The 18,815-nt window shown below is 34.8% G+C and overlaps 1 protein-coding gene, 1 long non-coding RNA gene and 1 pseudogene across 2 annotated transcripts; all 3 read left to right on the forward strand.

The window, feature by feature from the left end:
• Positions 1-7,647: 7,647 nt before the first annotated feature.
• LOC114282407 (uncharacterized) lies at positions 7,648-8,530 on the forward strand. Its single transcript, XM_082868910.1, has one exon. It carries the CDS (start codon positions 7,781-7,783, stop codon positions 8,294-8,296), a length of 516 nt encoding a protein of 171 aa, XP_082725036.1. The 5' UTR covers positions 7,648-7,780; the 3' UTR covers positions 8,297-8,530.
• Positions 8,531-10,107: 1,577 nt separating this feature from the next.
• Positions 10,108-11,796, forward strand: LOC145790640 (uncharacterized). The gene is made up of 2 exons (XR_014329505.1): positions 10,108-11,113; positions 11,397-11,796. It is a non-coding gene; the product is annotated as an uncharacterized LOC145790640 (long non-coding RNA).
• Positions 11,797-12,778: 982 nt separating this feature from the next.
• On the forward strand, positions 12,779-14,131 carry LOC145822611 (secreted RxLR effector protein 161 pseudogene; annotated as a pseudogene).
• Positions 14,132-18,815: the final 4,684 nt, after the last annotated feature.

Raw genomic sequence — 18,815 nt, forward strand, 5'->3', positions numbered from 1 at the left:
TTAGATTAGTTAGCACTAGTTAGTATTAACTCTAGCAGATGTAAAGTTGTTAGAACTATAGTTAAATGTAACTATAGTTAGGTAGAGTATATTAGTTTATAGATACTGTACATGATCAAGTGAGATCAATGGGAATATTAATAAAAAATCTGTTTTGACTCTTCTCTGCTTTATCTTGAATCTGCTTTATGTCTTGAATCTGCTTTATGGTATCAGAGCTCTAGCTCCAACGAGTCTTGTTCTTTCCTCTTCGAAGCTCCTTAAAGCTTCTCTCCCATGGCCGATTCATCTAGTTATGCATCTCCATCAATTCCTTCCAATCTCACACTCCTTATATCAAATCTCAGTTCCTTTGTCACAGTAAAGTTAGATTCAACTAACTACATCGTCTGGAAAAATCAGATGCAAAATATATTGCGAGCAACCAAATTAATCGGATTTGTCGATGGATCCATTGATTGTCCATCATCTACTCTCAGCGATGCAAGCAACAAAGAAGTTTCTAATCCTGAGTATCTTCAATGGATAAATGTCGATGCTCATCTTCTTAGCTGCATAACCGCTACTCTGTCTCCTGCAATTTTTTCCTCTGTTTTTCATTGCAAGACTAGCTATGAGGTATGGACTGTTCTTCAATCTCAGTTCACTTCTCTTTCTAGATCTCATGTTCATCAACTCAAGAACAAGATGAATCATTTCACTAAGAAAGGATTAAGCATGGATGCATATCTGACTGAGTTCAAAACCATAGCTGATCAGCTAGCTCTAGCATGTGCACCTGTTGATGATGAGGATATAGTTCTATTAATCTTGAATGGATTGCCTGCTGAGTATAATGCTTTTAAAACTTCCATCCGCACCAGATTTGATTCCATGTCTCTTGCAACTCTGAGTTCTTTACTTTGTTCTGAGGAGATTCATATTGAAGCTGCAAACAAAAGTTCTCAATCATCTGAAATTCCTTTTGCCTATGCTGCAACTACCAGATCCTTTTCTAACAGAGGTGGTTCTAATGGTTCTCCTAGAGGCTACAGAGGTAATTTCTCTAACCGAGGTGGAAGTCGCTATTTCCGAGGATCCAGCTCTCGTCGAGGAGGAAAAAATTTCCAGTCTCCACATCTACCGTTTCAGCAGTCTCAGTCCAGTGCATCTTTTCAGAATTCTCCACTACATCATACTGGTTCTCTAATTGTTTGTCAGATCTGTGGCAAATACAATCATATAGCCTTAGAATGTTGGCATCGCATGGATCATAATTTTCACACAACCTCTGGTACACCTAAAGCAGCATATGTGGCTTCTGCTTCTCCATCTCAATTTCAGTCCTCTTCTGCTCCTCCTACTTGGTATGTTGATTCTGCTGCAACCAGCCATATTACCAATGACTTGAATCAGCTTTCTGATTATCAGCCTTATCAAGGCACTGATCAAGTCACAATAGGCGATGGTTCTTCTCTTCCTATCCATCACATTGGTAATGGTTTGCTTCCAACTCCTTCTTTTCCACTTAAACTCCAAAAAGTTCTTCATGTTCCTCATATTTCTTCTAATCTGTTATCTGTTCATAGACTAGCATCTGATAATAACTGTTCTGTTATCTTTGATGCTGATAAGTTTGTTGTTCAGGACAAGGATACCAAGAGCATTCTGTATAAAGGCCTTAATTCTCAGGGTCTTTATCATGCTCCTCAATCAGTTTCCATGTTCTCTTCATCTTCTCCACAGGCCTGTTTCAAGAGTGCCAATTCTCCCACTGCTGCTTCTTCAACTGCTGCTTCTGCTCCAAATTGGCATCTCAGACTTGGACATCCTTCATCCACCAAGCTTCATCACATCCTTAACACTTTTCATTTGCCTTCTCACACTTCCTCTGGTTTATGTCCTCATTGTTGTGTCTCTAAGACACATAGGCTTCATTTTAGTTTGTCCAATTCAACTGTTAATAAATCTTTAGCTCTCATTCATTCAGATGTTTGGGGCCCATTTTCTGCCTCTGTATCAGGCTACAAGTATTATGTTGTTTTCATTGATGATTTTAGCAAATTTACTTGGTTGTTTCCGCTTCATTACAAGAGTGAAGTATTTTCTAAATTTCTTGAATTCAAAGCTTTAGTTGAAACTCAATTTTCTACATCTCTTAAAATTCTTCGCAGTGACAATGGTGGTGAATACTTATCTACTGAATTTCAAAATTTTCTTAAACAAAAAGGTATTTTACATCATCTTACTTGTCCTCACGCTCCTTCTCAAAATGGAGTGGCTGAGCGAAAACACAGACATCTCATTGAAACAACTATTGCTCTAATGCATCATGCCTTTTTGCCTTTAAATCTTTGGTTTGAGGCACTAGCTACAGCTGTCTTGCTAATTAATAGATTACCTACTGCTAAGCTTCACAATCTTACTCCTTTTGAACTGTTGTTTAATAAACCTCCAGATTATTCTTTTCTAAGAATTTTTGGTTGCAGGTGTTATCCTTGGTTACGGCCCTACACTAACCACAAGCTTCAACCTAAGTCCATTCCATGTGTTTTCATTGGTTATCATCTGTCAGTCAAAGGGTATCGCTGTCTTGATCCCTCTACAGGTCATATATATCTTTCTAGGCATGTTGTGTTTTATGAAACTTGTTTTCCTTTTGCATCTTGTTGTTGTTCTTCTTCTTCCCCAGTTCTATCAGTTACTCAATTACATTCTTTTTTCTGGCCCTCTACTTCTTCTTCTGTTTCTTCTTTCAGCTCTCCTTCTTCTGTTTCTCCTTCCTCATCTGCACCTCCAATTGTTCCTCTTCCTGTTCCTCGTTCTGCTAATCACCCTATTTCTTCTACTGCTCTTCCTTTGTCCAATCCTAATCCTACAGTTCCTTCCTCTTCTTATCCTATTCCTATCTCTTCCATTTCTATTGATTTACCTCTCTCTGCTCCAGTTTCTACTCATAATGCTCCTCCTATAAGCTCCAACACTCATTCTATGGTCACTCGGTCCAAATCTACTTCTCTTTTTCCTACTGCTCATCTGGCTCATGTTCCCACTGAACCTTCTTCCTATAAGGAAGCCTCTCAATCTTCAGCTTGGACTCAGGCTATGAATGAAGAATTTCATGCTCTTCAACTCCAACATACTTGGTCCTTAGTTGACCTTCCACCCAATAAGAATGTCATCGGGTGTAAGTGGGTTTATCGCTTGAAAAAGAACTCTGATGGTTCCATTGCTCGTTATAAAGCCCGGTTAGTGGCTAAATTTTATCTCCAGGAGGAGGGTATTGACTATCAAGAAACCTTTAGTCCTGTTGCCAAGCAACCTACTATTCGCATTTTATTGTGTCTGGCACTTCATTTTGGTTGGTCTATCAAACAATTGGATGTATCTAATGCTTTCTTGCATGGTGTCCTTCATGAGGAGGTTTATATGACTCAACCCTCCGGTTTTATTGATTCTTCTCATCCTCATAAGGTGTGCAAATTGCATAAAGCCTTGTATGGGCTTAAGCAAGCTCCTCGGGCATGGTTTTCTACATTTTCCACTTTTCTCTTGTCCCAAGGTTTCATTGCTAGTCATTGTGACTCTTCTTTGTTTATTAAGAAGACTGCATCTGCCATCACCATTCTACTTATATATGTTGATGATATTTTGCTAACTGGGAGTGATGTTTCTTATACTACCTCATTGCTTGCTCAAATGCATAAAGTTTTTTCCATGAAAGAGTTGGGTTTTCTGAATTATTTCTTGGGCATTTCTGTTCACATGTCTGCTGCTGGTTTCTTTTTGTATCAATCTAAGTATGCCACTGAGATATTAGCCAAAGCTGGGATGTCCCACTGCAAGCCCTATGCCTCTCGCATGGCTACTAAATCCTCCAGCTTCCCCGACTCTGATCTTCCTTTTGCTCAGCCTGCTTTATATCGCAGTATTGTTGGGGCTCTTCAATATCTGACCATTACTCGCCCCGACATTGCTTTTGCTGTCAACTCTGCCTGTCAACATATGCATGCTCCTTTGGTTAGTCATTTTAATGCTGTCAAACGCTTATTGCGTTATTTGAAAGGAACTCTTCATAAGGGCCTTCAGTTTCAGCCCGGCCCTCTTGTTCTCACTGCCTATTCGGATTCCGACTGGGCTGGGAATGCCCTTGACCGCAGGTCCACTACTGGCTTTTGTATTTTTCTGGGTCCCAACTTGGTTTCTTGGTCTGCGAAGAAACAACCTACTGTTTCTCGCTCCTCCACTGAAGCTGAATATCGCGCTCTTGCTCAGACTTCAGCCGAGCTTAGTTGGCTTGGCATGCTTCTTCGGGATCTGCACATTCCTTTTGCCCCCCCTACTCTATGGTGTGACAATCTCTCTGCCATTGCCCTGTCTAGTAATCCGATTTTTCATGCTCGGTCTAAACATATTGAAGTGGACTATCATTTTGTTCGTGAGCGTGTTGCTTCCAAACAGTTGCTTATCAAACATCTTGCTACTGTTGACCAGATTGCTGATATCCTCACCAAATCCCTTCCCGTTTCTCGGTTTAACTTTCTTCAACACAAGCTTCTGGCTCATTCTTCTCCTGTCAGCTTGACGGGGCATGTTAAGCAAACTCAGTTGCAGCCTTCACAGTTGCAGCCTTCACCTTCAACACTGCCGAAGCAGGTGCACCAGCATGATCAAAACAACTCCACCTCATCTGAAGTCTGTTAGATTAGTTAGCACTAGTTAGTATTAACTCTAGCAGATGTAAAGTTGTTAGAACTATAGTTAAATGTAACTATAGTTAGGTAGAGTATATTAGTTTATAAATACTGTACATGATCAAGTGAGATCAATGGGAATATTAATAAAAAATCTGTTTTGACTCTTCTCTGCTTTATCTTGAATCTGCTTTATGTCTTGAATCTGCTTTAGTTTCCCACAGACGGCGCCAATTGTAAGACCATGAAATATCCTCTCACATGGATGTTGTAGAGATCCAACGAAGAGAAGAGTTTCACCTCTGCAGATCTGCAATGATGAACATAATCGGTGCCATCCAACTGGGGTTGCCGGTCGGGAGTACTCCATTGATAAAGTTAGTCATTGAATCAAGAAGTAAATAGTATATATATTTGAAGGGGTGTGTGTTCTGTAGAGAGAGATGAGACATACCTTTCACTTGGGATGCCCCCTCCCCCTTTTATATAGATAGAGGGTGTGATATTTGTTTGGACTGGATCCATTGTAGGCTTTGTTTGGGTTAGGCCCAATAAGCTAGTACCTATATTTTCCTGGCTCCCACAGGAGTTGATAATGAAAAATGACAAAATTAAATGTAAATTAATAGAGTACACGCCAATTAGTTTTCTTTGAATATTTTTTCCAAAACTGAAATCTACACTGCATTTATGCCTTAACAATTATTTTGTATTATTATTTATAACTAGTGTTATATAGAAGGGTCTGGCTTTGGTCCAGTCCACTATCGGACTGGACCGTGTTGTTGGGCCCGTGGGGGCCCACCACGGGTCCCGTTTTGAAAATCTGAACCGTTCAATATGTAGAACTCTTCGAGTACTATATGCTTGTAAAAAATCACGTTGATCCGATATCGATAGCTATGTGATCAAATCAGTTTTGTATAAAAAAAAAGAACGGTGGATAAATTAACGGTTGACAAAAAACTGATTTGATCACATAGTATCTGATCAACGTGATTTTTTACAAACGTATAGTACTCGAAGAGTTCTACACATTGAACGATTGAGATTTTCAAAATGGGACCTGTGGTGGGCCCCCACGGGCCCAACAGCACGGTCCAGTCCGATGGTAGACTGGACCAAAGCCAAACCCTATATAGACCACTTGTTTCTTACATATTGATGTGAGAGAAACTGTTTGGTGACTCGAATTTTTGTGGCTCAAATGGTTCGAATGTGTCAAAACGACGTCGTTTTACACACAAAATGACGTCATTTTGAGTGTTTTGAACTATTCGAGTTACAATTTTTCGAACCACCTAACATTGTTGTTGATGTGAGAGCTATTGTTGAGTTTTGTTTCAATTTTTAATGTTTATTATTGCAAGACACGTGTCATATTATTTAAGTGGATTATATTTTAATTTTTAAAATTTTATTACATTACTCATTATTTAGTAAAAAATATTATTATCTTGATTAATATTTTGTATATGAGCTATAAAATGAAAATCTTGAAATAAATAGGGTGAAACTAACAAATGAATTAGTAGTGAGAGTATTCTCACTGTGTTTGGTTGGAAATTTTGGAAAGGAATTTAAAAAGAGAAAGAGAAAAAATATGTGAAATGAGAATAAAATATATCTACATTTTACTTAATTTCACATATATATTCCTTTTCTATTTTCAAATTTCTCCCCAAATTTCACAACCAAACACAATGAAAAAAACAAAAAAATAAAGAATAGAGAATCAACCATAAAATCAATTAACCACCTAAAACAATTTTTGACCATACCCATCTCATGGTTAGATAGATTGATCCTAAAAGATATAATTTTACTCATGTAATTTTATTTATATTTTATGTAAGGGTAAATTACAAATACACTTCTGAGATTTGATTAAAATACGAATTGTTTTCTTGTGGTTTGAAAAATTACAAATACCTCCCTATCTGAATTTTTTATTTAACAGAATTAATTGAAAAAGTAAAATTTCTAACTGTTCATCTATACAATAATAAAATTATCTGAATCATTAATTGAAATAAAATTTTAACATTATTAAAAATTGTTAATTAACTTGATGATTTATTAATAAAATGACATATTTGTTATGAAATTAAAAACTTTAGGGAGCATAATGGCATTTCTAGAACCACGGGAAGTAATTTATAATTTAAGTAAATCTCAGGAGGTGTATTTATAATTTACCCTTTAAGTAATTAATTATGTTATCAATTTTGTACCATTAGATTAAGGCCTCATTTGGAAACAAGTTTTTTTAATAATTTTTTAACTTTTTACTTAAAATATGATGTAAAAAAATTAATATGTTTGAGATAAATTTTTAATTTTTTATGAAAAGATGTGTAAAAAATAAACAAAAAAAGAATTTTAACTTTTTAATATAAATTGTTAATTTTTTAATTTTTTTTAATGATTTTTTAACTTCTAAATTAAAAAATAACATTACCTAAGCCAGCCCTAATTATAAAAAGAAATAATAAAAAAGTAATGCATAAACTTCCCTTTCACCACTTCAATCTTTGATAGAATTTGGCAGAGAGAGCAAACTTGGAGTGTTCAAGGCAAAGGAAAGCCAAAGAATAGCAACCACTAAAAACCAGCCAGACTCACTCCTATACCACTTCTCCCACTGTGGTTCACGTGAATCTTTCAGCGCCTTTTCCCTATTGGCCCGTTCCGTGTAGACTTCAACCTTTAACTTTCTCCACAAGCAAACAGATTAGTTTTTACGAACATTGGACGGTCCTCGACTCTAGTCATACAAAACAAACAGTCAAAGCGAAATACACGCTAATCTCGCTCACTTTTAACCTGAGCTACTGCTGATCTCATCCCCACAGTAAAAAATTCAAAATCTCACGGTGAAACGCATACAGCCTGTCATCCACCAAGTTTACAGGCTGGCAACTGATCCAAAAAAACCCATAAATTAATTCCCAAATCTGACGTGGCACCTGGTACAATTTCCGATACAAATCCCTCACTTCTACGTACATGTACCTCCATTTTCATTCTCTCTCTCTCCTCATATCTATATATCCCCCCCCCCCCTCCTTCTCTCTCTCTGATCGTCGATTCTGCATCTCTCTGAAATGGGTGCTTGCAGTTCGTGCCAATCTACGTCTGTGGCCACAGCGAAGCTGATATTGCAAGATGGTCGATTACAGGAATTTTCTTACCCTGTGAAGGTGTCTTACGTGTTACAGAAGGACCCGACATGTTTCATTTGCAATTCCGATGAAATGGAGTTCGACGATGTCGTTTCGGCGATCAGCGACGACGAGGAGCTCGAACCGGGTCAGCTTTACTTCGCTCTTCCGTTGAGCAGCTTGAAGCGCAAGCTTCAGGCGGAGGAGATGGCCGCATTGGCGGTGAAAGCTAGCTACGCATTGACGAAGAGCGGCGGCGATAAATTGGGCCCCAGCCAGATTCATTTCTCGCCGGTGATGTTTTCCGGGGAGAAGGGCGGCGTGAAGCCGTCGCAAAGGGTGGCTGATTGCGGCTGCAGCGGTGGTGGTGTTGGGGATGGTGGGTTGAGAAGAGGGAGGAGTGGCGGTGGATGTGGTGGTCGGAGACGAAACGCGAAGTTGAGTGCGATACCAGAATAGGGGCATTTTGGGAATAATGTTGGTGGCATTTTTGTAAATTTATGTAATGAGTTAAGGTCGCACTTTTTTTATTTTTTTGTTTTTTGTTTTTTTGGGCTAATGTGATTTTAGCGGGTGGTAACCATTCGGCTTTACCTTCTTATTAACCATGTGATAAATGAGGGTTGTCTTGTCTTCCAATTTACTCCTGATTGGCTTGATAAGGAAATCATATCATATATTAGGTTTCGTTGAGGTTTGGACCCTTTTTTTTTTCATTATTAAAATAGTAATAATAAAAAAAAATTAATTTAATAAGGTAAAATATTACATTAAATTTATAATCATTACAATATTTATTTTTCTCATAAAAAATTAAAAAAATTAAAAAATCGTTTTCAAACGAAAATCAACCCACTTTCCAAATGAACTCTTAAAGCATCCCTATTAAACTTATTTTTTATTCTATTTTATCATTATCAAAGCACAAATTATATTTGAATGAAAAAAAAAAAGAGATACTGTTTATACAGAATTATGACTAGGGCTGAGCAAGGAATCCGTGAAATCCGTAATCCGATCCAGTCCAGTCCAATCCGATAGGTTTGGATTGGTTTTTTGAATCCGTGGTTCGGTTCCGGATTGAATAATTAAAAATCCGTAGTTCACGGATTGGTTCCGGATTGAATCCCACGGTTCTGGATTGGAACCGATCCGGACCGTATACAAATAGTCTATATTTTTATTATACATCCTCCCCCATAGTATCTTTTCTTATTCTATGTAAAATCTAAACTCAAACCTAAAATCGTATAATATCTTCTTTTATTACTTTTGTTTGTTAGTTTTAAGTTTTAATTTGCAATGGTCTAAATACTTATGGTGAAACCAGTTTTCTTATGGTTGTTTAAATTCTAGAACAGTATGTCGTTATTATAGAAAAACATGTTGCTATTATGGAACTAATATAGCGCTATGTTTATATTTTTATGAAATTCAAGTGTTATATATATATTTTTATTATTTAATTATGTGAATCCGTGGTCCTAAACCGATCCAATCCGTATTTAAATGGATTGGTTCGGATTGGTTCCATGATTTAAACGGATTGGATTGGTTCCAATTTTTTAGGAACCGTAAATAACGGATTGGTCCTGGTTTTATCCCAATCCGGTCCAATCCGGACCATGCTCACCCCTAATTATGACAAGCTTTTAACACTACATAAATATGCAAATAATGTTACATTTATCATTTTTCTTATATCTTTAGTGTATTACTATATTATTGATGTAATGAATCTTATTAGAAAAATGTTATGAATTCTAAATGATTTATCAAATTTTTTTTCAAACCTAGGATCCACATAAATCAACATGTCCAACACTCATGTGATAGGTTTGATAAAAATTTAATAAATTATTTAAGGTCTTTAGCATAATCCATCTTATCGTTCATGCCTATCTCTAATGAAAGTATTAATATTTAAAGTGGTACACTAAAAGTAGTATTAACAGATATTTTAATATTATAATGTGTTATAGGTTTGATTTTCTTTTCTTTCCCTCCAAGTTTTCATTGTCTTTCTCTACAAGTCTCTAAGTCTTCCAAGGAAGTTGCCTACTAATTTCCTTTTCTATTCTTATCCTCCAAGTCTTTGCCTAGTCAAGTCTCCTTCAAGTCTTCCAAGAGTCAAGTCTTCATACTTATCCTCTAAGCAACTTCCAAGGAGCCTCCAAGCAACTTCCAAGAAGGATCCCCCTAGAAACTTGTCCACCAAGTTTCATCTTCTATAAATTGAGCTAATCTCATATTTTGGAAAATACAAGAAGAAGCTTTTGTTGCTTTATTATGTTTTGTGTGAGATTATCAGGCAAATAAAAAAGGATGTATGTGATAAAGCTTGGGGTTCAACCAATTGTGCAGTATTAGTGAACCATACGACTTAATCGGGCTGTTGTATCTTGAGGGAGACAAGTCAAAGTTTTTTCTGCTGCACCAGTGTGAGGCTTTGCCTAACCACAGAGGGTTTAAATCTTCTTAAAGAAAACGAATTTTCCGTACCTCAACCCTTACAATAGTTATTATAATTTTTATTATTTGTATTTTCTAGTGTTTTATTTGTAATTATCACTAACAATTTTAAGGAAATTCAAATAGCAAAAATTCATGGAGCCAGTATTGGAGAAGCCCAACGAGAATACCAACGATCTCAACAAGCCCTTCCGGTTCAAGGAAGCCCATTTCAAAAGATGGAAAGGCAAGGTGCTTTTCTACCTCAGTCTCCTCAAAGTGGCTTATATCCTGACCGAGAAAAATCCGAACAAAGTCCCCGCTGAAGAGATTACAGACGAGGAGTATGCTGCTCATCTTGAAAAAATCGAGAAATACAACACAGATGAGTATAAATGTCGGTATTATCTTTTGAATTGTCCTTCGGATCAATTTTATGATTATTATGATACTACTTATACCACTGCCAAGAAAATTTAGAAAGCTTTGCAGAATAAATATGACACTGAAGAAGCAGGGGCTAAAAAATATGCTGCAAGCCGTTTTTTCCGCTATCAAATGATAGATGGAAAATCAGTGGTGGAGCAAGTTCAAGATTTTCAGATGCTAGTGGCTGAAGTTAGATCCAAATGCATCAAAATTAGAGACAATCTTGTTGTAGCAGGTTTTGTTGGCAAACTACCATCATCTTGGAGGGAGTTCTAGAAGTCAATGCGTCACAAGCAAAAGGAGACGTCCTTGGAGACTCTAATCACATGGATTCGGGTGAAGGAGGAAGCACGAGAACAAGATGCGCTTATGACACAAGAGCATTCCACTACAAAGGTAAATTTAACTTCTGGAAATACTTTACCTAAAGGTCGATTTTAGAAAAATAGTCACTTGAAGCCAGTTAAGAAGATTTGGAAAAATACTGGAAGACCACAAAATAAAAATTACCCGAGGCAAAAGAAATGGAACCAAGAACTCCCTTCACAAGATCTGACAAATGTGACATGTTTTGTGTGTGGCAAAAATGGGCATAATGCTCGAACTTGCAAATTTTAGAAACAACAGTCTCGACCATAGGCTAATTTTACCGAGGAACCATTTGTGGCTATGATTACAGATATTTTTATGGTTCAATTTGTGGAAAGGTGATGGGCAGACTCTGGTGCCAACAGGCATGTCTGCTATGATAAAGATTGGTTCAAAGATTTCACTCATTTTAATGAGGAGGGGAATGTTATGCTTGGTGACTCTAGTTTAACCAAGGTGCTCGAGTGTGGGGATGTTGAGCTGAATTTTACCTCTGGACGTGTGCTTGTTTTAAAAGATGTGTTGTACACACCGTCCATGAGGAAAAATTTGATGTTGAGTTATTTGCTCAACAAATCTGGTTTCAAGTAGACTATTAAATCTGATCAATATGTAATCAATAAAAAAGGCATATTTGTGGAGAAAGTGTATGCCTGTGATAGAATGTTTAAATTAAATGTTGAGAATAAGAAAGTACATGTTTCTGTTTACATAATGTCTTCTATGAACTTTTGGTATGCTCGTTTGTGTCATATTAATAGTCGATATGTGGGAGTCATGAGTAGTTTAGGATTAATTCCCAGACTAACAAATAAGTTTGAGAAATGTGAAGTTTGTAGTCAAGTAAAAATAACTAAAAGACCTCATAAAAGTGTGGTGAGAAATACTGAATTGTTAGAATTAATTCACACTGATTTATGTGAATTTCAAAGAATTTTCACACGTGGTGGAAATAAATATTTTATCACTTTTATTGATGATTTTTCAAAATACACTTATGTATACTTGTTGAAAAATAAAAGTGATGCTTTTGAAAAATTTAAAGAATTCCTTCTTGAAGTTGAAAATCAATTCAGTAAAAAGATTAAAAGATATAGAAGTGATAGAGGCTGGGAGTATGAATCCTTTGGATTCAACTCGTTTGCTTAGTCTTTGGGAATAATCCATGAAACTACTCCACCATATTCACCTGCATCTAATGGTGTAGCAGAAAGAAAAAATAGAACTTTAACGGATTTAACAAATGCTATGCTAATTGAAGCAGGTGCTCCTTCAAATTTGTGGGGAGAAGCAATTTTAACTGCATGCTATGTTATGAATAGAGTACCACATAAAAAAATAAAAGTTACACCTTTTGAGTTGTGGAAAGGACATAAGCCAAATTTGAAATATTTGAGGGTTTGGGATTGTCTAGCTTTTGTTAGACTTGTGGACCCTAAAAGACCTAAATTAGGTGTGAAAGCTGCTACTTGTGCTTTTCTTGGATATGCAACAACTAGTACAGCCTATAGATTTTTTGATTTTGAAAACAAGATAATTTTTGAATCAAGTGATGCAATTTTTCATGAAGAAAAATTTCCTTTTAAATCTAAAATTGGTAGGGGTCAAAATTATCAAGAAAATATTTTATCTGAAACCGGTTCCTCTACTCCTCTTTTACAAAACCAAGATATTGTAGTTTTTGAACCTAGAATGAGTAAAATAGCCAAATTAGAAAAAGATTTTGGCCCTGATTATCATGTTTTTAATGTGGTGGAAACTCCATTAACTTTACAAGAAGTTTTGGTACCTGACTCTGTTTTTTGGAACGAGGCTATAAATGATGAAATGGAATCATTATTATCCAATAAAACTTGGGTATTAGTAGATTTACCACCAGGTTATAAAACTATTGGCCGTAAATGGGTTTTTAGAAAAAAACTTAAACCGAATGGAACTATTGATAATTATAAAGCAAGGCTTGTTGTAAAAGGTTTTAAACAACAAGCAGATCTTGACTTTTTTGATACATTTTCTCCGATTACTAGAGTTACATCCATTAGATTATTAATTGCAGTGGCTGCAATTTATGATCTAAAAATTCATCAAATGGATATTAAAATAGCCTTTTTAAATGGAGACTTTAGTGAAGAAATCTATATGGATCAACCTGGGGGTTTTGTGGAACATGGTTAAGAAAGTAAAGTGTGCAAGCTAGTTAAATCCCTATATGGCTTAAAATAGGCCCCTAAACAGTGGCATGAGAAATTTGATTCCTGCATGGTAGAGAATGACTATAAAACGAATGAATGTGATAAATGCATCTACTATAAATTTGAAGAAAATTCACATGTCATTATTAGCCTCTATGTGGATAATTTACTTATATTTGGCTCTAATTTGCATATCATCGTGGAAACTAAAAATATGCTTAGTAGCCATTTTGATATGAAAGATCTTGGTGAGACTAATTATATTTTGGGAATGAAAATTACCAAAACTTGTGATGGTATATTTCTTGATCAGTCGCATTATGTTGAGAAAATTTTAAGAAAATATAATTTTTATAAGTGCAAGCGTGCTCTTACTCCTTTTTATCCTCATTTGCGTTTATTTCCTATTGAAAATGATGAGGATGTAATTAATCAAAAGGAATATGCTAGTATGATTGGTAGCTTGCATTATGCGACTGACTGTACTAGACCTGACATTGCCTATGCAGTTGGAGTACTTAGCAGATTTACCAACAAGCCTGGTAATGATCACTGGCTAGCCATTGAGCGTATTATGAAATATTTATTTGGTACCATAAAATATGACTTGTTTTATAGTAAGTATCCTACAATACTTGAAGGTTACAGTGATGCCGATTGGAATGCCTTGTCAGGTGATTCATTATCAACCACTGGTTACTTATTTACCTTGGGAGGTGGTGCTATAAGTTGGAAATCGAAAAAACAAACCATTATTGCTAATTCAACAATGGAGGCTGAGCTTATTGCTTTAACTATAGCCAATGAAGAAGCAAATTGGTTAAGAGATTTGTTAAATGAAATCTCTTGTTGAGAAAAATCGATTCCACCAATATTGATTCATTATGATAGCACCGCAGCAATTGGTCGAGTAAATAACCGTTATTATAACGGTAAATCTAGACCTATCAGAAGAAAACACAGTACTGTGAGATCTTATATGAATAATGGCATCATAAATGTGAATTATATTAAATCTTGTGATAATCTTGCAGATCCATTAACTAAGGCCTTAGCAAGAGATAGAGTCTGAAATACATTGAGAGGGATGGAGTTGAAGCCCATTGAATATAGCAGGAGCCATGTATGAATATACTTAACCCAGGGACCAGAGAACCTGTAACTGGGTTCAATGAGAAAAATGATCATATGATGGTCGTAAGAAATGCACTACATTACTTTTTACCCATCTCTATGATGTAAGTGCATTTATCCTGTAACGTTGTAGAGGTTGAGTTATTAAAAAACTCTTAATGAATTTCTATAGCTCTTATTGAGTAGGGTGTCATAGTTACAGGAGCACTCTTGGCAGAATTCACCTATGTGAGTGTGGTAGTAGGGCCGCTACCTATGAGATTTGGGCTAATTCTCAAACACACTCATGAATCCTGAGATCGCACAAGGCCGTAATATGCTGGCTTTTAAAGCTTATGTGAACACCTGGAATATTATGTGTGTGCAATAATTATTTATTTCCCTTAAGCAATCATAGTTCAATGCTGAGCACACTATTGGCTCTGGAGTAGATATTATTATTTCACTAATGAAGGTTCAATGCAGAGCACACCTACCATGATGCATAATATCCTTATTTACCTAATAATCTCAGTTTTTGTTACCTATAATATTAAAATAGGTAGGGAAATGTTAGCAGATATTTTAATATTATAATGTGTTATAGGTTTGATTTTCTTTTTTTTCCCTCCAAGTTTTCATTGTCTTTTTCTACAAGTTTCTAAGTCTTCCAAGGAAGTTGCCTACTAATTTCCTTTCCTATTTTTATCCTCCAAGTCTTTGCCTAGTCAAGTCTTCCAAGAGTCAAGTCTTCATACTTATCCTCTAAACAACTTCCAAGGAGCCTCCAAGCAACTTCCAAAAAGGATCCTCCAAGAAACTTGTCCACCAAGTTTCATCTTCTATAAATTGAGCTAATCTCCTATCTTGGAATATACAAGAAGAAGTTTTTGTTACTTTATTATGTTTTGTGTGAGATTATCAGGCAAATAAAAAAGGATGTATGTGATAAAGCTTGGGGTTCAACCAATTGTACAGTATTAGTGAACCATACGACTTAGTCGGGCTGTTGTATCCTGGGGGAGACAAGTCAAAGTTTTTTCTGCTGCACCGGTGTGAGGCTTTGCCTAACCGCAAAGGGCTTGAATCTCCTTAAAGAAAGCGAATTTCCCGCGCCTCTCAGCCTTTACAATAGTTATTATAATTTTTATTATTTATATTTTCTGATATTTTATTTATAATTATCACCAACAAGTTATATAAAAATGTAACAAGTGTTATATTACTCATATTGAGCACTATATTATTTGAGTAAGTATTTTATGTTGTGTTGTGTTATTCTAGCGTTATTACACTTAAATATTACACTACTAGAGTTGTCCTTACATGAGGTGACTTGCGAATCCAATGTACCAATTCAGAAAAATATAATGAACCCTTTCAATTTGATTAAAAAAATATTGATTTCCCCTTCTAGTTTATCTAGTAATATAAATTTATGACAAATTTATAAATTTATGCTTTGTTTAGATGGAAAATATTTTTTGAAAAATATTTATGTATTTTTGATGTTTGTTACAATGAAAAACAAAAATCAACAGAAAATATTTTTTATAATCAATGGAAAACAAGCCTATTCGAGCATAAAATGTTTTTTACTTGTAAAATGCAAAAAACGTTTTCTTAACTAAATTTTTACCAATTTCGCCACATTACAACCACTACTCTCACCTCCATCACCACACCACCATCACTATGGTCACTGCCACACCATCACCATCACTATCGCTGTTTCCCACCGTTATGCCACCACCTCCACCTTCATTTTACCATCATCACCAAATAGAAAAAAATATTTTCCACCCAAAACAAACGGAGGGTAAATCAAACTGTTGCAAACAACACTATTGTTAATGGAATGCGAGCAAGTGCTACGCTATATATATTATAAATATAAATTTTTAGAAAGTTTGGTGTAATTATATTAAATTAGTGGAGTTTATTCTATTTATTTTTTATTTCAAGTAAAATCATTCTAATTTATCTTAATATTAATAAAAAATAGAAGATATATTTTAAAGAATTTTTTTTTATTGTTATTATTGAAGTTAATTTCTCACGTTGCTTTGTTGAGAATAAAGTCTATCTGGTCTTTTACAAAAAAATAAAATAAAATAAATAAAGAAGAAAACAAAAGAAAAGAAAGAAGGAGGTCTATTTGGATTCATTTCACTATCAAATTTCATTTGCTGTGTAGGCCGTCCTCTCTTTACGATTGGGATGTGAAGAGAAATTAAACAATGAAAATGATAATTAAAAAAAAAAAAGAAAAAAAAAGATGATAATATTGATAATGAAAGATAAAATTCACCAAACAACGAAAACTGACTATTGTATTTTCATATTTCATGTTGGACTTAAAGACCGTTGTTAAGATGGATTTTAAAAGTTGCACTGTTAAGTGCGTACTAAATTGTTAATTTGAGTGACATATAATGTTTTTGAAAGCATTATTGATTTGGTTCTTTCTTTAGTTTGTGTTTCTGGATATGTTATGGAATGTATTTTCATCCAGATATGAGAAAAGTTAATGAAATTTGAGAAAAGTAATGATATATAAACATAATTTTTATACAGAATGATGAGTGTTTTTGTGATCTCATCAATGCATAAACTTTTTTGTTTGTATGTCATTCTTATTTGGAAAAGATAACAGTTAAAAAAATTGAAAATTTTAATATATGCTTTTTAAGATTTTTTTTTAAATATAAATAATATTACAAGTTTTAGCATATAAAATTTTAATTATATATACATTTATTTAAAAATTAAAATATTGTGACCATGTCTGGTTCATTGATTCAAGTCTCTGTCGGGAGGTCTGGTTGTCAGTTACAATAATTATAATATATTATTATAGTAATAAAAAAGAAAATGTAATAATTAAAATTGCATTCAACAACCAATTTTTATTTGAGGTCTCTCTTAATTCAAAGAGTTTAGGCTGACTGGCCCCAAGAATCATCAATCAAAGCCAATTGGTGGAATCCAATGTTGCATAAAATGTTTTAGATCAAAGGATATATAGCAAATGATAATTAATTTCACTACAAGATGATTGTTAAAAAATAAAGACAAACATGAGCCAAGTTCGTAATTTTTTTGATCATATAAGTGAGAACATATTAAAAAATAATACGAATAATAAGTATAATAATAATATTATGTGAAGGTATGATTATTCAATAAAAAATACACATTATGATATAGTTACCGGCTAATATAATTTCATTTACTACTTTTTATTAATTAGTAACATCACGTAAAATGGTATCATTGTTGTACCATCATTATATACATATATATACATTGTTGGTGGTAGTAGTGCACTCGGCTTCTCCATGAGTTGGTCCATTGAAAGTGCCAAAGTGACACATTCCAAAAGTATTTTTTTCCTATTAAATGTATTTGAATTTAGAATTTCACTTAAAAATATCAATGTGTAATTTAAATTCATTTTATATTTGGATCTCATAATATATTAATTAAATGTCAACCATACTTGTTCATTTGAATAAATTTCTTGACAAATTTTCTGATTTAGTAGAATTTTTCTTGTTAGCTTCATAGATATGAACACAAGCTACATTTAGCTCAATAGTTGTTTAACTGTTATCACCCTCATCACAATTGATGCATATGCCATTGTATCTTTAGACCTTAAGAACAAATTTCAGCAACAAAAAATAGTGCACAACACATCCAAAGTAGCTATCAGATGAAATGTCCCTCCAAATTTGGATAACGTTAAGTTGAATGATCAGACTAGCTATGGCTATGTCTATGTCTATGTCTCTCAACATGATGTGGGTGCGCTTGAGTGGGATGCATAATAGTACAACAGAACAAGCCAAAGCAATCCATCAATGCTTTACACAGATTTGGAAAGTCCAGTACACACACTGACTTATATGCACCTCCATTACTTCCAAGGTTTTGCTTGGGGGGCCCTGGCTCGCACAATGGCTGTCCACCACTTGGAGTGTGCCAATATGTTTTAGAGTTGGGGTGGGGATTGAAAAGATGATGCCAATTATCTTAGTAGCATTTGTTCTTTGTATCCAATCCATTGTGGATATTGAAAATTCAAATTTTATATACCCAAAAATTTTATTTAGCGTTTGAATGTATATTTTAGGATTAAATTTGATGTAGTGTAGATTACACCAAAAATCTTATCAATACATTTCAAATTCTGAAGACCTCTACTATATAAAAAATCTTAGTCACTATCATTGTTTTATTGAAAGAGAATGAATGCATAGGTAGGGGGTTTCTGTTATGGCCCAAGGAACGCCTAGGAGTGTTGTGTCTTTTGCTGGGATCTGGAGGTGGGTAACGGTTTATCCGAACCGTTCAAATCACTCAACCTACATATAAATAAATAGTTTTACAAATATAATGCGGGCGAATACTGTTTGAAA

Source organism: Camellia sinensis, chromosome 1 (genome assembly GCF_055761805.1).
Source record: "Camellia sinensis isolate YWXY chromosome 1, ASM5576180v1, whole genome shotgun sequence".
NCBI classification, from domain to species: domain Eukaryota; kingdom Viridiplantae; phylum Streptophyta; class Magnoliopsida; order Ericales; family Theaceae; genus Camellia; species Camellia sinensis.

Coding starts and splice junctions, on each gene's coding strand:
- LOC114282407 (XM_082868910.1), top strand. CDS start 7,781: ATGGGTGCTTGCAGTTCGTGCCAATCTACGTCTGTGGCCACAGCGAAG.